Source organism: Stigmatopora nigra, chromosome 22, assembly GCF_051989575.1.
Source record: "Stigmatopora nigra isolate UIUO_SnigA chromosome 22, RoL_Snig_1.1, whole genome shotgun sequence".
NCBI lineage: Eukaryota > Metazoa > Chordata > Actinopteri > Syngnathiformes > Syngnathidae > Stigmatopora > Stigmatopora nigra.
This window is the reverse complement of record NC_135529.1, coordinates 8488452-8510000: the sequence shown is the minus strand read 5'-3', so window position 1 is coordinate 8510000 and position 21549 is coordinate 8488452. Positions and strand designations below refer to the sequence as shown.

General features: G+C 37.9%; 2 protein-coding genes and 1 long non-coding RNA gene across 6 annotated transcripts in view; 2 read left to right on the top strand and 1 right to left on the bottom strand.

Annotated features, from left to right (window-relative positions):
* LOC144215582 (semaphorin-4C-like) overlaps positions 1-7268 on the top strand; it is a 221232-nt gene extending 213964 nt beyond the window's left edge. For 3 of the 4 annotated variants that reach the window (XM_077744620.1, XM_077744619.1, XM_077744618.1), the window contains 4 exons: positions 1788-1903; positions 2868-3025; positions 3738-3829; positions 3993-7268. In XM_077744620.1, coding sequence (XP_077600746.1) covers positions 1788-1903; positions 2868-3025; positions 3738-3829; positions 3993-4894 — 1268 coding nt within the window. In that variant the 3' untranslated portion in view covers positions 4895-7268. The remainder of the gene's footprint in view (positions 1-1787; positions 1904-2867; positions 3026-3737; positions 3830-3992) is intronic. The other variant, XR_013330450.1, reaches the window with a different exon arrangement.
* Positions 3703-16668, bottom strand: LOC144215584 (uncharacterized). The gene is made up of 8 exons (XR_013330451.1): positions 16524-16668; positions 8207-8347; positions 6062-6189; positions 5624-5660; positions 4840-4901; positions 4491-4521; positions 4002-4404; positions 3703-3826 (listed from the first exon to the last, which is right to left on the bottom strand). It is a non-coding gene; the product is annotated as an uncharacterized LOC144215584 (long non-coding RNA).
* Positions 9012-17663, top strand: LOC144215583 (cell division cycle-associated protein 2-like). The gene is made up of 14 exons (XM_077744621.1): positions 9012-9355; positions 10008-10188; positions 10263-10399; positions 11167-11338; positions 12307-12461; positions 12657-12818; positions 12988-13108; positions 13763-14091; positions 14760-14811; positions 14944-15018; positions 15468-15595; positions 15982-16050; positions 16519-16678; positions 16912-17663. Exons 2-14 carry the CDS (start codon positions 10008-10010, stop codon positions 17622-17624), a joined length of 2454 nt encoding a protein of 817 aa, XP_077600747.1. The 5' UTR covers positions 9012-9355; the 3' UTR covers positions 17625-17663.
* Positions 17664-21549: the final 3886 nt, after the last annotated feature.

The following is a 21549-nucleotide window of genomic DNA, read 5'->3' as shown; positions in this document are numbered from 1 at the left end:
AACTAGTTAAAAAAATGGAGCCACATACAAGAAGTCCACAAGGTCCCTCGGTAGTCTGGACTACAACACATGCAGTGAATGTTTCTGATGTGAGAGTTTATTCATAATTATTTGAGGAACGTTTTTTTAATGAGATACTACAAAAAAATACTATCAAATTTGAAATATGTGTATGTATTTTTGTCCGGGCACCACAAATATTTATATATACTTTTTATGACCATTATTAACTCACTCTACCTTGATAAATTGTTTTATTCTGAAATGAATCATGCTTAAATCTAACTGACAAAACAGAAAATATATTCTTAAATGTATTTTTTAACCGCATGTTTGTGCTGTCATAGTTGTAAATTTACACCAAGTACAAAAAATCATGGTGGGAATCATGCATGTACTTTAAATGAGCAGTACGGAATATTTTTGTTGTTGAAAAGATGAGTATTTCCCGCCTGTGGCAGTTTATTTGGATAGGTACTTGCACTAGGCAAGGTGGCAGAAAACAACACACCATCTGGCCACTTTTCAGCTGGGTTTCAATTAAGTGCTTGATTTGCATGCCGAGATTCATCTTCACGCATCAAAGCAAATGTCAGCGTATGTGCGACTTAATTAATATCTCTCTTGAGTGGCCATCGGGCCTGTGTGCTTTAGTTGAAATCAAAAAGTAATGAACAGGTATCACACGCAGTATGAAAAAGTCGGCCAACTCCAATGTCTGTCTGGGACAACTGCAATTGGTACATTGTCGGACTGTTTAGGACTTTTGTGCTTCTGTGCTCGACCCACGGGTCCAACTTGCACACACATTGGCAAGCGCACACTTACGCATGCAGGCGAGTGGGTGGTGTAATACATAGTGGCTTTTTCAGAGCCAAGTGGCGAACCCCAACTCGCCATGCTTCGCAGCACAAACTCAACGGGGCCCTTGGCAAATGTGTACTCATTGTGCCAATTGGGCTTCGGGCTTGATTAGCTATTAGCTGCGACAAAGCAACAGCTGATGAGATGAAGAAATGAGAGAATTGAGAGAGGCAATGCTCGACAAGGATTTTTTTTTTTGTTTTGTTTGTTTTTTAAACAACGCCAGACGTAGAATTTAGTACTTGGCCAATACTGGTCCCTCTATTGTAATAATAGAGTGTGGTTATTTGTATGCTGTGTGTAAATGCATTGTGTCTATTAAGTAGTTTGTATTGTTCAGTCACTACTGTGAGTTATGTGGAACATTTTTAGAAAGTAGTATATTTTTTTTAAAGATGTACTGCTGAAATACATTTTTTTGGTGTTTACATTGATACCTTAAACAGTACAATATAGCCTATGTACACTACTAGTATGTATAGTTCAAAATCATTGACTAATTACTATATATACATCCCTATTGGTTGTGTACTACAAAAACCAGATGTTAAATGTTGAGATTTAGATTTTTTTAGCAAAAAAACATTAATTTGATATCTGAATTAGCACAAACTTAATTGATCTGAGCACACTGTCTCAACTTCTAGTATTTATAGTTCAAAGTCATTGACTAATTACTATATATACATCCTATTAGTTGTGTACTACAAAGATAAGATGTTAAATGTTGAGATTTAGATTGTTTTTTAGCAAAAGAACATTAATTTTAGCACAAACTTAATTGATCTGAGCACACTTCATTGGGTTGTATGAACTGAATGTTACATCATCATGCCTTAAATACTTGCTAAGTTGTTGCATTGGTAAAATAATAAAGTTGGTCTAATCCACTTTGCTTTTCCTCCTCCGCTTTTGCATTATAGCTGAAGGCTGGCTCCAGCGGGTGGTTATCCTGGGTTCTGAAGCCCACGTGATTGAAGAAATCCAACTGTTTGACATCGCCCAGCCAGTAGACAGCCTGACCATTTCCCACTCCAAGGTAAATACATTTTTGGCCTTTTCCCAGAAGCTACTGCATATATGATGATGCACTAGCAAAGCTACTGAATGTCTAAGAATGTTCCCAGAAGAATACCACTGTGGCTATATGGCCGCGGTTAAGCCCAGTCTGTCAATCAAAAACTGTTTTTTTTCGCCTTCTCTCTCTTTTTTTCCAAACAAATGATCGAACAAACAAAAAAGAAGAAAATCTGATAAAATTGCACTCTACGTTTTAAGGAGGAAATTTATCTGGATTTCTAGATTTTACGACAAAATACATGTCTAAATGTTCAATTTGTGACAATGATATCTACCCAAAAGCTCCCATTGAGATTTCCCCGGTTTTATCAACAAATACAATCCAACCAATTTATAAATACGTCTATCAAAACTGTCTCAAACACAATACCTTAGCCCTATCAAGATCCTTGAACGTGTGTTTACCTTATCGAGCTATTTTCCCCCAACTTTATCAAGCCGCCCTTTGTTCTACCATGAATCTAAACACCCGCTCGACAATAACCGTAATTACAATCCTCGCCCTGCTGTGCTAAATTGAAGCCACGCCACAGCTCGGCTGTTTTCTCAGTCTGGCCGAGTTGACACAACGTGTCCCAAAGGCTCCCCCGGTGGCTTGTCCCTATACTTCCATCCATTTTTTTTTTGTAGCTCTTGTTTTTTTTGTTTGTGGACAGCCCTTTTGAAATCCACTGTTCATCTCATTGATGTTGACTTATCCACCACACCAAACATTTTACAGCGGCTTTCGTGCAACCCCCGATTGCACAGAAAGGAGACTTGTTGGCTAAATGTTATTGTAATTGAGAGTGATTATCCCATTATCTGTTCCAACCCACCTCCCAAATGAGGTTCTGTCATTGTCTCTGTCTGTTTATCTTTCTTCTTCCTTTTTCAACCGTCTCTGATCTGCTTTGGTTTTCGTTCTCATTGTCCCACATCAGAAATACGTCTACATTGGCTCTCGTTCCGAGGTTCTCCAGTTGCCCCTAGCCAACTGTAGCCGCTATCAGTCTCAGCCAGACTGTCTGCTTGCCCGAGACCCCTACTGCGCTTGGGACAGCGAGGGTCGAGCGTGTGTTCGAGTTGACCTCCATCGCGGGTAAGAATATTCATTTAAATTCGGGATTACAGCTAAAATTGTTGTCCGTACATACTTTAAAGTCTGCAAAAGATAAATGATGATGGTTAGTTATAGGCAACTAGTGGTTTAACCAGTCAAACAAACACAGGAGATGCTTATGGAACTGGCAAAATGAGATATGCTTCCCCCTTGTGGCTGCTTTGAGCTTTTTTCGTCAGCTGCAAAATCCAACACCGTCGTCTTACTGTCAGTTTTCCCTAAGTGGAAGTATAAAGTTCCTTTTTTTCCCCCAAATCAAGAGTTGAAACCCAAAGATGGCTTCCAATTATATGTAACCGAGCCATTATATTGAATTTTCTACCAAAAAAAATAAATTGAGGGAAATGTGATTACTCGGGTTCTTCTAATAGAATTTAACATGTGGCTGATTTAGAAAGCTTTTGAAAAGCAAAATAGACTAAATTTTTTATTAAATCTCACATTCCAAAAACATGTTGGACACTCTAAATGGCTAAATTAAAGTGAAATATCAAACAGTGGAAAACCTGGTGTTTTCCTGATTTAAAAAAATAAATACAATTTACTCAGTGATTGAATTATTCAAGAAAACAAGCCAAATTTGAACATTTCCACACAAAACCTTATTTTTCGAACCAGGAAGAAGTTTCTCAAATAGAAAAGAAGCATGATCGCCTGTTTTGATCACAGCCGTCTGTCCTCCAATTTTCAGATCCACATCTTCCCTGTCACAAGACCTCATGCTGGAACGGTTCAACCGAGGAAAAGCCAAGTTTGATAAACCCGTCTCCATCCCGAGTCCTGGTGAGTGAAGAGGCGTACCTCATTCTTGCCCCCCTGCAGACTTTGAATACTACTTCATGAACAAGTTGATTTTACATTCCAGGGGGCCCTTGGGGGAATTTAATTGGAAGCAGCTAAATTGTTTAGACACAAGATTTTCTCATTTGAATAATCCCCTCCGCAGATCACTCACGTCTCCGCAACGTCACGGTGGTAGTGGGCTCCGACATGGTACTCCCCTGCCACTTGATCTCCAACCTGGCGCATCCATTCTGGGTAGTCAACGACTGCGAGCTCCTCTTGGGCGACCCCGAGGCTGGCGGGCCCCGTTTCGACCGAACCCTCAAGGCCCTGGTGGTCCCGGAAGCGGGTCAGATCCAAGCTGGACGCTACATCTGCTACTCTGAGGAACAAAGCGTGAAATTCCAAACGGAGCGCTACCAAGTAGCTGTGGTAGCTAGCGCTCCAGTCTTCATGGAGGCTCGTGCTCCAGACAGCAGTATGGGACTCTTCTGGGTTTTGGTCATCACTCTTGGCGCGGCGTGCCTTCTCCTCCTGGTAGCCGCTCTCTACCTACGCCGACGACTGAAGCTCGCCTTGGGAAAAGGAGCCGACATGAAACCATTGGAAAGCACCTTGGTATACCCCATCACTCTCCCCAAAGAGCCACCGACATTCGTACCTAGCAAAATGCCCAGCGACGAAGACCGTTTCTGGGAAACAGGCGCTAATTATTACTACTCTGACGGCTCTTTGAAAATCGTTCCCGGCCACGCCCTAGGTCCCAACGGCGTGAGCGGCGCGCCGTCACCCAGCGCCATTCCGGGCCAGCCCATCCACTCCCCCAGCCGTCTCAGTCTCACCAACATCCGAGGCTCCGGTAGCAATGGCTACATTCGCCTCAACCTGAGCACAGCCGGGGAGGAGAGGGCTAGCGGGGCTTGCGCTGGTGGCGGCGGGTTGGCCGGCCTTGGCGTGGGCGTGGGGGGTAACGACTACTCCAGTCCCTTCAAGGAAGAACTACGTCGTACCTTGCAACAGAGGAGCATTCTCCCTGACGCCAATCCGGAGGAATCGTCTGTCTGAGGTGTTTCTAAAAGAAAGAAAAAGAGAAGAAGATTTAAAAAAAAGCAAAACAACCGACCTACCTCCCTCATTTCGAGGACGCCTGCTCTCTTTTGGCGACATATTGTCGTCGTCACATAAAAAAAATGCTCTTTCCCTCGCCAATGCCTGTTTGGATCACTGTAGACATTTATAGCATGTTAAATACGGAGACTTGTACCCACGGTTTGACGACACGCACTTGGATAATTATTGCGTGCTAAGCGGCACCCAGTCTCGGATGGGTTCTGCTTTGTGGTCATGGAGCTGATGGCGTTTTAAAGCGGGTTAAGGGCAACATTTCAAATCGTGTTGAGTGGACCAAGCCAGTCAATTGTTGGATATTCCTTGGAGACTTGTTTCAACTCTGTACTTACTTGCACTCTCCAAAGTGGAAGCTAGTCTTCCCGTATTTGTAAAAGTCAAGAGGAAGGAAAACAACAATCCTATTCCGTCAAGTGGTTAAACACAATGAAAGGACTGATGAGGTGACATTTTTATGAAAGAAGACGACATAAAAAAAGCGCTTTTCAATGAAGGACAATCTCTTGAAATGTTTTGGGCCAATTTCGTTTTTTTTTGTACTTTATCAACCCTGTTTTTTTTGCAATATTTGATTTGAATCCAGATTTTTTGGTTGTCCTCTTTTTGAGGAATACTTCAACTGACTTCAATCTAAAGTTCCTTTTTTTTTTTTAAACAAGTGCTTACATTCCAGGCCGCATTCTGCTCGGTGATCTTCAAAATCCTAAAAAAAACAACAAAAAAGTGCATGTTATCCAAAAAATTTGTGTTTTTAGTTGAACACTTGTGGATATTTTGCTCATTTGGAAAAGAAAATGCTTTCAGCATTCAGCAATAAGACAAAGACGGCACACTTTTAAACAACAAAGCATGGAGAATGTAGTTGAACCCTCACTCACTGTTGCGACTGCTGTGGATGTTTCAAAAAAAAAAAAAAAAGTGCTTTATGTTTTTTTTATACGGCTGAAGTTTTTGACTTGCACTGTAATGAAGGAAACTACCACGCTCGATGCCATGAATGTCAACAAACATGTGACGGGATGCCGTCAATCTCCTTCCTTGTAGAAGATTGCTCAGAAAACATTTGTCCAAGTTGACTGGGAGTCTTTTACAGGTATATTTTACCTTCTTTTATGCTAAAAGTTGAACTTTTTTAGTGTGGAACTCATTCTTTTTCTTTCTTTTATCCAAACAGGGTTGTTTTTTTTGGGGGGACGTGTCTCGATGGTCCAGGAAATCGAAGCAAGAAATTCCTATTTTGTTATAAAAAAGACAGAAAGAAAGACAAAAAAGTTAGAAAATGTTACGTATCACATGAGACCACCAATGTGTTGCATGATCACAACTCTGCAAAATGACTGTACATTTTGTTCAGCCTTGTACAAATGCATTTTTGGGGGGATTTTTTGGAATTTTGGATATGAGAAAGTATGTGTAAAAAATTCTTGCGCTTCTTTTGAAAGGAAAAATGGCCTTGATTTTAAGGTTTAATGGAAGGATTTTGTCTCACTTTGGTTAAGCCAAAGTAGATTGCTGATGTTTTTTCCCATTGACTTTATTTCCCTTAAATTATTCTTCTAAAAAAGATCAATATTCACTTGTCCGTCCAATTTGCAACGGTGAGCTGATATGTGCAAGTTTTTTTTTTTTTTGAATATTTGAACTGCCAAGAATGTTCCCTTAAAAAAGAAAACAATTTAAGGTTAATAGATTTACCTGTTTTTTTTTTTGTTTCTTGTTTACATGTCAGCAGTTGAACTTCTGGACCTTTTACTTATTCTTGTAAACTTTATATGAAGGCTCACCCAACATACCAAAATCCTTTTTTTAAATAATTTGTTAGCTGCCAAAAACCAAATATGGAGCTTTTTGAATTTAAGCAGATCAGTTTAAGAGCGTGTGCACTTGCTAGTCTTCATTTTTTTGACAAAGTTAAAAGATCTTGTTTTGAATACACTGGTACTTTGTCGTGTTGAGTTGTTTTTCTGTTATCGGACTTTGCTTTACTTGCATTAACAAAAAAAAAACACAATTTAACAATTTGCAGTCTTTTGCTGCATAAAAATTGCATGCTACAAGTTTTCAAACTTAATACATTTATTAGCCATAACCACTCTAGAGCAGTATTTTTAATTTGTGTTCATTCCCATTTTCATTTGAACCAGTTTTAATTGTATCTTATTGATGTTTTATGTTTGTTCTTAAAGTAATGTTAAGTAACTTATTTCTTGTACAAACATGTTGGTATTTATTATCATTGTACATATGCCCTTATTTTTTATATGTGTGTATATACATACTATATACACAAATAAAAAAGAGATCTACTTGATATATGCGTGTTTTTTTTTTGTTCGAGGTAGTTTGACGAGTTTAAATACAGAGATTCCGATTTTTTCTTTTAGTAAACAATAGCAGATAGCGAAAAATGTGTTTATGGTCGCACCCATTTGATGTTTCCTGACAAACTAAACATAAAACAAGCGAGAAATACACGTGCATGACAAATAAACATGTCTTTTCCGTGATAAGGACCATTTAACTGAGATAAGATACTTTGCAAAACATAAATCGGCTAACGCAAGGGACTACATTATATTTTTTAAAGCCTTACTATACATGGACATTTTTGAAAGAAAAAAAGCCTTACTATATGCAGTATTTTTGGGAAAAAAGCTGTTATACAAGGTTTTGCAGTTTATTATAGTAAGGATGTTTTTTTGTCTTAAAAAGATCTATAGTAAGATTTTTTTCAACAAAAAAAACATATTGTAAGGCTTTTTTGGTTGAAAATGGCCATGTTTTGTAAGGTATTTTTCTTTTAAAAATGACCATGTATAGTAACGAGATTATTCTTTAGAAAATCACCATGTATAATATGGCATTTTTTTTCTTTAATGCGCTAACCACTTTGCCAAATACAGGTTCAGTCTTTATAAAAAAAAATGACCATGTATGGTAGGGTTATATTGTTTTCCAGGTAGGCCAACCTGTCCCTTACTATTTTTGGTCTTTTTTTTTAATGTACATAGTTAATTTTTAAAGAAAAAGAACTACTATACATGGTCACTTTTTATATCCATTTTGGGAGAGCGTTCTTTGTAATCTTACTGTTGTGCCATATTTTTTTATCAATGTGATGGTAGCTGTCTATCATTTCAAAATGATTATCGTCTCCTCAATGTTTTCTTAATGCAGTATTTTTATATGTCCAAATACTAAACTTCAAATGGTCTGTTTTTTAGTTTTTGTCAAATGAGTTTTTCAGACCTGCAGAGTGTGATGGATGAGAGTTGAAGTCTGTCATCCAAAGTCAGGACCACGATGCATTGAGAGTAGAGATTATATGTCATCCAAATTATAAAACCTTTAATCCTTTAAGAAAAGGTCAAATCCAACGCTTCCATATAACTGAGGGGCACAAAAGAAAACAGTGTTTTTATTAGTTAACAGTATTAAATAGTTTTAAAAACATGTCATGTTTCAAATTGTCATTTTAGGGCCAATTAAAGGGCCGGGGTCAGAACATTGTGTTTTAGTTTTAAATGTTAAAAATCCTCATAATTATACAAGTACACACTCCTTCCATTAACACATAATTTTAAATAGCGGAGGATATTTCTCTCCTGTATTGTTAGAATAAAAAAGACTGTTGCTTTCATGTTTTTATTTATTTATTTTATTTTTATGAAGACCCATATTCTCGCTGAGACTAATTTTTGCAGGCCACACTTGCCCTGTTTTGTTTGTTTGCTGTTAAGTATTTTATTGCTACTCAAATTAACTGCTTTGATTTCTTATGGTCAATTTATTCAGCCTACTCAACATTATATTGTGTTTCCAATATGCTATTTATCCTCAGTAGGTTTTATATGAGGAGTATTTTTAAGGAGAAAAGCCAACGAGCGCATTAGCAACAGCGCCACCTGTTGTACAAATTAATTGCAGCGGAAGGAGCGTTACTAGGTAAGTTTCTGAATTTAAAATGTATTATTGATTTTGTTTTAGAATGCGAACATTTATTATGTATCGTAACTTTTAAGAACATAATGCAGAAAACGCAAAAAAATATAACTTTGAAAAGGAAATCGGAACCGAATGACTTACAGGACTGTCACATGACACATCCTGGTCGTCCTATTGGGCAATTCATATTAAACTAGATCCGGTATTGCTTTTGCTTGCTAAACTTAGTGCCGGCAAAATATGAACGATTCACACTAGCTTTTTTTGTAAACGAAGTTATTTTTGTTCCGATCTACCTATTTAACATTTTAGAACTGCTGGCTCCGAATGCAACGGTCGATAATGTAAATATCATTGTGGAGTGTCATTTTAAATTCGGATTTGGCTTTGGTGCAATCATCAATTTGTTTTAACGTTTATATTTTTTAGAACAGATACCCCTGGCATTGTGAGGTAAGTGCTTGCTAACAGTTAGCAACATAAGTACTACTAATGTCGTCCCTTGCCATTAAACCCAGCCTATGCTGGTTTCTGTACCAGCAAGACCAGTATAAAACCAACAGAACCTTACAGGATTTGTTTTGTTTAAGTAATGGATTTGAAACTAGCATATGATGTATAGTTATTTTGGGAAAGTAACACTGACCAACAAACTAGTCTGATTTGTCATTAAAAATAAATCAGTGATTTTCTGGAATATCTTTAGTTATGAATTAAATTATTTCTGATGTTCCTACTATTATACTAATTATATTCCCAAATTGTTGAGATGCTATTCAAATTGTATATAAAAATTGAATGCAATGATGTGAAAGTCCTAATTTTCAATATATTATTCAAATATCATCTGCCTTTTTTTAATCCAAGCAGCTGATATGAAAAAAAATCATTTCAAAACTGGGTTATTTTGGAAGTGAAATAGAGAAATTGGGCACTAAAAGTCATTGCATTCACTGGTTATTCAGTTTTTCCGAGTTTATTTTAATATCTGCATTGTAAACACCCATAATTCTGATAATTTATTTTCACCGATTACTATATTCTCTGGAAAATTGAAAAATAAAATACTAATGCACGTTTTTTTTTTTTTTTTTTTTTGACACAGATGGCCACTGAAGACATGCCTGTTGTGGACAAGGAGACTAAACAGAGGGACACAATGTTGCCCTCATTCGAAAAGAAACCTGAAACGGTTTTAGGGAGCCCAATTGATTTTCACATGGCCACACCTTCTCAATTTGGCATTTCTGTCCAAACTTTCAACCCATCGTCATCCAAACGTAAAGGTAAGCTCACTAAAAATGATACAGTTATGCGTTTTATATACTTTGTCCAATAACATGTTTGACTCCTTCTCCAGAAAAGTCCCGTTTGGCACAATTAAAAGAGCGGAGAAAGTCGAGTATCGGCGTGAGAGGTTCACCAGAAATGAACACGCTCATCCGCTTCATGGCCCGACAAAAATTGAAGAATTCCCCTAACTGCCCAACTCCAGAGGTAAGTATCAACAACAACTATCCACTTTTTGCCTTTTTTTTCTCCGCCATGCTACTTTGTGAACAGATTTTATCATCAAACATTGATGAATCAATGCACTGCCGATAGCTATAATAAGTTTTTTTTAATGAATGTAGTTGGGTAGTAATGTTTTGCTTTTATATAACAACAGATTGCTTAATTAAATTCTTCCATATGCATTTTGCATTTCACTAAAATATGTATTTGAGTAAATATGAAAGGGAAAAACATCTGTGCCAAAGAGGTTAGCTTTTGGCAATTTGTTTATAGTGAATGTGTGCACCAATGTTCCCTCTAAGCTGTAACTCTAAACTAATCTCGTCTTCTCTGCGCAGCAGCAATCATATAACGCGCAGTAAACAAAATCCAAACTTTTTTTTTTTACTCCTTTCCCTATGATGACGCCGTTTACGCGGCAGCCATTAGCAGTAGCTCTGTCCACTCTTATGTTTTTCGTGTTTTACAGCATGTTTTACATGAAAAATTAGAGGGGACATTGACATGCACCTGCTTATGCCAGGTGTGCCCATAGCAAGCAATCATGATGTCACTCACACTGGTACTCAGTGCGCTCAGGGAGGTTGTCTTTCTGTCCAGACCAATGAAAAATTAGAGGGAACATTTGTATGCACTAGTCAAAGTTTTTATTTTTAACCATTTGTGTTATACAAGGACTTTTTGTAATGGAAATCTTGACTTGCCCCACTGACTACACTTTTTTGTGTGTGTGCTATCTGAACCCTCAGCTTGTTAGAGGTAGCACCACCACCACCATTCCTCGGGTATTGTCAACCCTGAAGCAAAAGATAGCTTCCTTCCACAAAGTGATGAGTGTGGAAGAGAGTGAGGCCTGTGATCTGATGCCCGGGCGGGCCAACAACACTGGCGAATCCATCAACACAAGAGATTTTCTGTCTGGTAAATCAGAATTTGAAATTTCAATGTGCTCAACAATTGTCAAGTTGCTTGAATTTCTATATTTCTGGATGACTATACAATAGAAGTTGTAAAATATATAGTGCAAGCTCAGGCCAGCTCTGACAATATCAAAACGGGTTAATTATTCCTCAAGGCTGTTTTAATTTTGAGACATTTCATGAGTACAAGTCGTATATTTTTCTATTCAGAACAAAAAGGTTACTTTCAGAATTAAATATTCCGAACTCTTTTTTTGGCTAGCTGTTAATCAAAAAGCAGAAGCCTTGGACTAACATGAGTATGCCTGGATTAACAATTTCCAATAGGGAACAGAAAAATTATAATACTCTGATTATGGCATGCATTGAATCAATAAACCTTTTTTTCCCCCAATTTTATTTTGAAAGCAGAAAGTTAAGGAATTAAATACACTTTTTGGCAACTACTTTGTTAATAACATTTGTTTGTATTTCCCGACAGGCACCAAAAGTCAGATTTTAATGACGCAAAGCTTTAATACAATTATCAGAATGGCGCTTTAATATAATTGAATATTGATTGCTTTTTATGATAATGATGCATCTTAACTAACCATTTTAAACATTTGGACACAACCTGCCAATGCTTTAAGCAGACGAGAAAAACAAGTTCCATTTTGCTACTTCTGGTATTTATTTATTAATTTATCTTAATGCAATTATAGTGCATTGTGGCAGATAAAAGAGCCAAGGAGAATTTTTAATTGCTTCTGCAAAGGTGTTCATATGCAGTTTTAATTGATTAACTGGATCCCTTTCCCATCAAAAGGGATTTTAAAGTTGGGTAAATAAAAGAACATAAACACTAACCTTAAACTTAAGATACTCATGCCTGCTCTTAATCATTTAGTTTTAAAAAAAGAAGACCTTTCAGGGCTTTTTTTTGCTTGTCTCCATAACATTTCTATTATGTTTACTTTTTGATTATAGATGAATACAACGAAGAAGAAGAAGAGAAAGAGAACAAGCCACAAGTGATGTCACCCGCACCCAACAAAAGGCGGCGTGTGGGCCCCTTCGACGGCTGCCAAGTGCAGATTAGAGAAGCAAATACTTCACACATTTACTTCAATAAGAGCTACAAGGTAATATTTTATCTTGCTGCCCATAGTTATTCTCTGACTGGTTTCTACTTCTCTCAAGTCAATGCAACAGCAAAAAAAATGCAATCTATTGCACTGAAACCTTGGTCTATTTAGATGGGTTGGTTTTTTGTTAAAGCACAACCTTGGTGTTCTTTTGAGAAGACATTTTGAAAGTAGTTTTGTCATGTCTGGCAGGGAGATGATGGAAAAGTGGTAGATGGCTACGATATGGTCAACAAAGAACTGCTGCCATCTAAAAAGACTGAAGAAGAAACCTCAGGTCATCTTTTTACTCCTCGCCTTGGTCTTCTTGAGGCCATGGAAAATGACTCCTTTTCATCACAGAACAACCAACAGGTTTTTCTTTTTTTATCTGAGGCTTGCAGTATTTTGGACAAGTTACCCATTTAAAATATATATATATATTTAACGATCAAAAAGAAAGCTAGTGACGGCAGCACCTGTCCACTAAGTGGAGACGTGGTCTGCAGTCCAATAGAATGGCAAAGTTCTTCTTTCTCAACAGGACAACGAGATTGAACCCGAACGCCCCAGCCGTGCGCAGCGCCGTGACCTTACATCAGCTTGGCCAGTCGAGTCGCTTTCTGATTTTCAATTCTCGCATCAACCGGCAATGAAACCAGCAGGTAAAAGATACACACAGTTGTGCAAGAATAACCAGAAGGGCTTTTTTTTTTTTTTTTGGTCTCCCATGGACACTCAACTGTGAAATATATGCAATGTATTCCTATTACCGTATTTTCACGACTATAAGGCACAATTAAAAAGTCTTAAATTTTCTCCAAAATAGACAGTGCGCCTTATATATGGGAAAAAAAACAGTAAACGAAAAACCACTACTGTCGGATATTAAAAAAAAACACAAACGCCTGAACTAAAACAATACTGTTAAATATGCAGATGCCATCTTAGTTTACAACATCTTCCATCATATAGCTCCTCCCCCACTGCAAAATGTTATATTAAAAAAATCCAAAACATCAACAATGGCTGGCTCTAGAGGTGACTGTAAAGTAGTGAGTGCTTCATACCTGGAAGTCAATAGCAATTACCGTATTTTCACGACTATAAGGCACACTTAAGTCTTAAATTTTCTCCAAAATAGACAGTGAGCCTTATAATACAGTGTGCCTTATATATGGAAAAAATGTCATTCATTGAGGGTGCGCCTTATAGTCATGAAAATGCGGTAATCTTAAATGGCCATGCATATATTAAAGTATGCCCAGATCATCCACAATGTGGAATGCTGTCAGTCTGAATCATGATTGTTCATACAGAAGAACGACACCCTTCCGGGTCATCTCCAACGGCAACGAAGAAGAAGCGAGTGCATTTTGGATGTCCGCTTTCCCCAGAGTTGTTTGATAATCAACTGCCTCCCAGCACTCCGCTGAGGAAAGGGGGAACACCGGCTCGAAGCCTCACACCGGGAGGGATTTTAAAGATGCACTCTGTGTTGAAGACACCCCAGAGGGATGGATATTGCACGCTGCCAGCACAGCCCGAGACCATCAGTGATTTGGGGGCCTCGCCGCTGCTCACAAATTCTCACGGACACAGAATGTCATTCCGGGTAGAAGAAGATGCAAGGGAGCAGTTAGAAAAGGTACGTTATTATTTCTTTAGGTTTAAAAAAGGAGAAATGTATTGAGATTTTGAGTGGATGGAAGAAAATCAGTTTTTTAACCCACCAATTCTGGATTTATGCTATTCAGTATTATCCAAAGATATTTATAAAATATGTATTTTAATAGGTTGGAGTGTGATAATCATTATCAAAGAGGATTTTTTGTATCGATATTATTATGGATTGACTACAGTATGTAATTTTTATATCGATATTATTATGGATTGACTACAGTATGTATTTTGTGTTCAAGATGACTGACTAAATATATTATTTGTAAACAATATTATATTCAGGCAACGTGAGCAATAATTGCCAAATAAATCCATAAATGTCTTCATTCATCAAATAGCGACGTTGACAACAAACGGCAGAAGAAAATTAATCATGTCTGAGACAAATATGACACAACTGTATAAATTCATTTTTGTTGATTATTATTTTAAGAAAGAATTCCTTCATTATTGCGTATTAATCCGAGAAAACTTAATTTGCTACTCACTCGCTTAATGAATTGGACGTCCAGCGCCGTCAATGGGTTGAAAAAGTGACCTATCAGGGTTAAAATAAATCAAATGAGTGCATCAAATGGTTACGTAACATTCACTTATTGAGCAGTTCATTCATGATGACTTTTCTCTGCCTAGATTACGTTTCCTCTGACAGAAGACAGTGAATCTGAAGTTATGACTGATGCAGGTTTGACAATTTTGGATTTTTAGAGCGAGATCAGCAGAATGTCAGCTTGTCTTGTTGGCGATAATTAGGCTCGCTTACTAGGCTAGCAAATTGCAAAACTGTTTCTTATTTTTTATTTTCTTTGTCCCCCAGAGTCAATAAATTATGCTCAGGTGAATTTAAATGAAGCTTTCCGTGAAGCGCCTCTACCTCCTGAGGAAACAACAGGTAAAACCTCATCCTTATTTATTTTATCGATACAATGCCTTTTAGAAGTAATTACGAGCTGAAATATTTCTGTTCACTTATGCTTAAAAAACAAATTGAATCTTTTTAACGTTCCATGAATTACTTTATCTTCAAGAGTCCCCGTTATTCCGAAATCGTATTATAGTAATACCTTGACATACGAGTGTCCCGACATACGAGGAATTTGGGAGTAGTAAATTTCTGAGCAAATATTTACCTTGAGATAAGAGAAAAAATTTGAGATAAGAGTGTATGAGATCTCTACAGGGTGGGAATGAATTAATTTAGTTCATTTCTATGGGAAACGTTAACTTGAGATAGGAGTAAATCGACATACGAGCTCAGTCCCGGAACGCATTAAGCTCTTATCTCAAAGTATGACTGTAGTTCAAATAAATCAATTTAATATTTTTTATTCCCCTCCTTAGAAATGAAGTCTGAGACAAGTCAAACCTCCCAACAGAATTCCCCAAATGAGTTTTTGCCCCCAACTGAGGAAAAACAACCTGAGGCTGTCAGCGGCGCTACAGCTAGATTACGAAAGAGAGGGAAAAAGGTCTGTTGTACATTCTTATTTATGTCAATATGTCATTTTCATTCCAAATAAGTAAAACCTTCAAAAGTGAATATCTCAAAAGTTATACAATTTAAAGGCAGTCGACTGTAGCCTATCCCAGTTGACATTTGACCTGTCTATACTGTTTTTTGTACATATATTGTACAATTGACATGCCCACACACACATTCATTTCACTATTTAGCAGACATGAATTTCTTTCTATCACTCAGCTTTATCTAACAGCTGCCAACAGGCCCACTGTTTAATTCCACTGAATATAAAAGTAATCACATTTCACTGTATCCACACCCCTATGCGCACGCATTGGTGAAATGGCCCATATCTTGTTCATCATCTTTCTGGCAATTTCCTCTTCCCTTTAGCTACCCGAAGAACGCAAACCTGTGAGGAGGTCGACACGCTCTGCTGCTAAGCCTCCTGAGACGATTAAAGTGAGTTTACTGAGGCATGGATTTCACCCGTTTTTCTCCCAAAGAGCGCTTATAACGCAGGAATATGCTTTTTCCTTTTTTTTATGCTATGCTCTAATTAAATGTAATTGCACGCCCGGTACATAAGACGGCGCTCGTATTTTTCTAAAAGTGCATGGCGAGTATTACATTTGTGTGCAGGGTTTTTATTTACCAGGTTCGTACACGCACAGAACTGAGTGAGATAGAAAGTGCGGTGAATAAATATTGAACTGGGATGAAAAGAAAAGGCAGGGATAATCAGACACAAAAACAAAGAGCAAGAAATATGAGGAAGCGTATGTAGGGCTTAGCTTCACGGTGACTAAAAATGTGCTGTTAAGCTTTACAGGTGGATAAATTGAAACTTTAAATTATTTCATTTGTTAACCAGTAGGTTTTTTTTTTTTTTCTGCATTTATATTCATGGGGGACATTCTGTTTCTGCAGTTTACCTCAAAAGCAGCAAATCGGTGGAAAAAGGAGGTGAACCACTCCCTTTATGGTTCTCGGGAATACGCATCCAAGAAGCCAGTCCTTAGTCCAATTATTGAGTTGTTTAATTTCAACTCTGCAGCAGCACAGCACACTTCCCCTATGACCTGCACAGGTAAAGGATATATTGCATCATTAATAGGATTGAACTAGTCAGTATACAAGCCTTTTAGATGTACAGTGCAATGTAACATTTACCCTATCTGTAATTTATTGAAGGACTTTTGAGTTTCAAGTCAGAGTAAAAAAAAACATTGCTTATGAGAAAAAAAGCAATACTAAGCTGTAATTTGCATTCAGCAATTTGTGAAGCCAGAATTAGTGACTTATTCTTCTCAATATTGCCAGAAATAAAGAATGAACCAGGCGATGGTGGTCCCGAAGTGGCCGTTTCGAAGAAACAAAGTCCGACAAGAACTCCGTTGATGCCTAAGAAAGGAGGCGTGAGTAAAAAAAGGAGGTCGTCAAGATACAAGGTGACAAGATGCGGATTTAAGAAAGTCAGTGCTTCAGTGGACGACGTCCGTGAGGAGCCTCAGCTCGCCGACTGCGAGAGCTGGGAAGAACAGATCGAGACAATATCTGCATTGTCAGAAGAAGCTCCTGCTGGCGAAGAACAGCATTCACACACTCTTCCAGTGGGTGGCGTACACACAGATACAAATGTAGAAGATGGCTCCACACCAGTGTGCCCATTAGTCGGGGAACAGACCAGTGCAGTGGCCACGCCAAGCTCCAGGAACCCGGTAGACGAGGAACCCAGACAGGAACAAAACATGGTCTCAATGTCTGATTCCGCTAAAGAGGCTACACAAGTTATCAGTTGCCCGCCTTTCTGTGAGGAAGACTTTAATTTTGAAGATGTTTTCAAACGTGTTCCCAGTAGGGGGCGCCGCTCAGTGCGTCGCAGCCTGAGGAATCAGATCAACTCGAGTGATGACACGGGTCTGGCTTGGGTGCCTCAGATCTCCCCAGAGTACAAAAACGGATCCGGCAGGAAAACCCGCGGTCGAAGATCCAGCTCTGCAATGTTGGAAGACGGCCCGTATGTCACTGTGTGATACTTCCACCTTTTCCCGCCTGTAATTCTTTACATGAGTTTTTGCAGTCATTATTAAATTGTTTGGAAAAAACAATACTGATGCTTTAGTACATGTGTCAAAGTGGCGGCCCGGGGGCCAAATCTGGCCCGCCACATCATTTTGTGTGGCTCGGTTAAGTAAATCATGAGTGCCGACTTTCTGTTTTAGGATCAAATTAAAACGAAGAGTATAGATGTATATTAAATTTCCTGATTTTCCCCCTTTTAAATCAATAATTGGCATTTTTAATCATTTTTTCTGTTTTTAGTTCAAAAATCATTTTGTAAAATATAAAAATATAAAATAATCTAAAATAAACATTGTTTTACATCTTTAAAAAAAACTGAATATTCAGGGATTTTAAACCATATATAAAAAAATCAAAATATTATATCTAAAATGGTCCAACCCACGTGAAATCGAAGAGTATAGATGTATATTAAATTTCCTGATTTTCCCCCTTTTAAATCAATAATTGGCATTTTTAATCATTTTTTTCTGTTTTTAGTTCAAAAATAATTTAGTAAAATTTAAAAATATATAAAATAATCTAAAATAAACATTGTTTTACATCTTTAAAAAACTGAATATTCAGGGATTTTAAACCATATATAAAAAAAAATCTAAATATTATATCTAAAATAGTCCAACCCATGTGAAATCAAATTGACGTTAAAGCAGCCCGCGAACCAACCCGAGTCTGACACCCTCGCTTTAGTACTTAAAACTAATTATTTGCTTTGCCCCTTTATGCTCGCCACTCAATACGCAGAGAGCCCAATCATTTATGCTGACCACCTCTCAATCAATATCCAGCCACACATTCTTTCCTCGCTCACTAAAGTCACTCGATCGAGGCTCAATGAGTCAATGTTCCTTTAGTGGATAGATGAAGACAGCCTTGGTGTAGTAACGATCTGTCAGACCAAGTTAGAGGATACGACCTGATTCATGTGAAAGCAAAATAGTTGTTCAGAAAAAAGAAAATTAGCCTTTTGGGCCATTTGATCAACTTCAATTCCTGGTGGAAATTCACTAGAAAGGAGGAATAAATACTACAATGCGTGAAACCAAATGCTCGTTTTATTTTCCTCTGTGTAAGCGACTACTGCTACAATTTTTTTCTCAAAGAAATGCAAAAATAAAATTAGTTATTTAAAAAAAAAATGAATTACAGATTAGTAGCGGTTAAGATGTACCACTGCTGGAAACCTCTCATTTTCCATTACTTAGCCTGCAGTGTATTTTTTTGGTACTTGGTAGTTTTAAAGCACTTCTACAATTTGTTTGTATATTTACTTTTAGTTCATTGCATGTTTTTTTCATTTTCTGAGCCCCTTTATCCTCACTAGGGTGGCAGGGGGTGCTGGAGCCTATCCCAGCTGACTTCAGACCAGAGGCAGGGACACCTTGAATTGGTCTGTTTTTTTATATATATATATATTTTTTTTTTTTTGATTTTACAAAATGATTTTTTAACTAAAAACACAAAAGTATGATTAAAAAAATAGAATTATTGATTTAAAAGGGGGAAATCAGGAAATCGAATATACATTGTTACTTTTCATTTTAATTTGATACTAAAACAGAAAGTCGGCCCTCACGATTTACTTTCCCGGGCCACACAAAATGATGCGGCGGGCCAGATTCCGCCCCCGGGCCGCCACTTTGACATATGACCTAGACCTAAAGTGAGCAAATCTCCAGGAAGTGCTCACTATATCCACTCACCAGTATCACAGCTGCCATCAGCAAGTGTATTTTCCCTATCCATAAACGATCTAACCATAACATTTACTTATTAATATTCATACATAAAACATGGCACTAGAATTTGCACAAATCTGACTTACCGTATTTTTCCACATCTGTCCTTAGTAGTCTGGCTCTATTTAATCCCCATTTTTCCACTGGAAAACTCACTCACAACTTTCCTTTCACTGCATGTTTTACAGAACAGATCTTTCTCACTTAAAAGACGCACAATTGTATTTAACGCTGGTTTGGGTAGTAACCACATGCCCAGGTGCGGTCAACGCAATGATTGGCTCCTCCGCGTCATAGCATCCTATTCAATGATTGGCTGCTTGCAATGGATTGTTTTTTCTTGTGCGCTGAGTGTGCAACTAGTGCGCAATTGCGCAGCTAGAGGGAATGTTGCTCTCTACTCTTCCATTGAGACAGAGTCACTTATATGCAGCAAGGTTCCCGTTTTGTGCTTGAATGCCAAGGCCTGATCCATTTGATCGACAAATGGCTTTCCTTGTCTCCTTCTCGAGTAATTCCGCAGAACTTTAGTGCCATTGTGTGGTCGTCATGAAGTACTGCTTCCTGCTGTGGATTCCAGCACACTTGCTATGTGAAAGAAATCCAGTGACTAATAGGTATTTTTTACCTGCACATTCCTGCACATTCCCATTTAAATTAGTCGTTTTCTAGAAGAAGAATTTAGTTTTTTGTTTTTTTGTTTTGACTGAATCTGTTGGTAGTTCAAACTTTGTAAACATTGCTTTAGATCAGCGATAGGAAAACTACGGCCCGTGGGCCACATACGGCCCCTTTAAGTTTTTTAATCCGGCCCGTCGACGTTGCCCAAATTTTTTTTCTTTCTTTTTTTACCCCAAGATGGCGCAGTCACGCGGAAGCCAGTGGCTGTAGCTCTGTCCACTCTTATTTGTTTTTCATGTTTTACAGCTCTTCTATTTTTTTTAAATACATTCTTATATATCTTAATACATTCCTTTTGACTTTACTCTGTACTTTATACATTTTACTTTAATAATGAGTGATGAGTATTTGAATACTTTGGTCCTTTTTCCTGTTTATGTTTCATATGTACTATTAACAGATGCACTTTTTTATTTGTATCATATCTTATGCTGACCCCGCCCATCTGTCAAATTTTTACAGTCAATGTGCCCCCCCCCCCCCCCCCCCCCCGGGCTGAAAAGTTTGCCCACCCCTGCTTTAGATCTATAAAAACTGACTATTTAAAAACAAATCTATATATTAGATCTAAAATGCTCCAGCCCACAAGAAATGGAGTTGACATTAATGCGGCCCGCCAAGCAACCCGAGTTTGACAACCCCTGTCCTAAAGAGGTTAAGAAGTGTTCAGGCAAAATGGCGCGCCTCTATAGATGCTGTGTTTTGGGGCAGGATAGAAGAAGGGTGTGAGGCTGAAGCCACCGTCCCTGGCAGACAGGCATAGTGAAGACGGCTTAGCCCAAGAACAATGGGGTTCTTTGACCAAGACGACGCCCCCCAAGACATGTGGCCTCCTGTCACCGTGGCAACCCCCCATGGGACATGGAGAGGGTCTGACAGCTGGAGAGAAGCAAAAATACAGATCCTTTCTCTCTACTGCTTCTTGTCCCAGGCCCATGTTGATCTTTTTTCAGTACTTTTAAGATGAGGAGGGGATAACACTCACTATTTATACTTTTTTTGGGGCCTATTTTCATCAAATTGTAGAGTAATGAAGTAAAAAGCTAAATAGAAACATATGCTTAAGTACTGTATATGTTTGTAGTTGTTATAGCTTGCCAGCTTTCCTCATTAAATTCGTTAAAAATACAAATCACCTGATTTTACATGCACTAAACACTTAATTTTAAACAGGATTGGCTCAAACAAAAATGTTTCATCAAAAGTAGTGGATCTTGAAAGTGTTGCAAGTTAAATTAACAACTAAATATGATGTTACATTTAAAAACTGTATACTTCCTTGTAGTACTTTTTTGCAGCCCAACACCTTCTCTTATAAAATTAATAACCTTGAAAATACTGTCTTACGAACCACCCGATTTCACGCCTATTAAACACTTCATTTTACAGCCCATTTTAAATAGGTTGAGTGCCGTCTACTTGAATTGAAGTACTTTAACAAGAGTTAAAGTAGCAA

Coding starts and splice junctions, on each gene's coding strand:
- LOC144215583 (XM_077744621.1), top strand. CDS start 10,008: ATGGCCACTGAAGACATGCCTGTTGTGGACAAGGAGACTAAACAGAGG. Junction 10,189..10,262: donor ATCGTCATCCAAACGTAAAG/GTAAGCTCACTA, acceptor CTCCTTCTCCAG/AAAAGTCCCGTTTGGCACAA. Junction 12,819..12,987: donor CATCACAGAACAACCAACAG/GTTTTTCTTTTT, acceptor CTTTCTCAACAG/GACAACGAGATTGAACCCGA.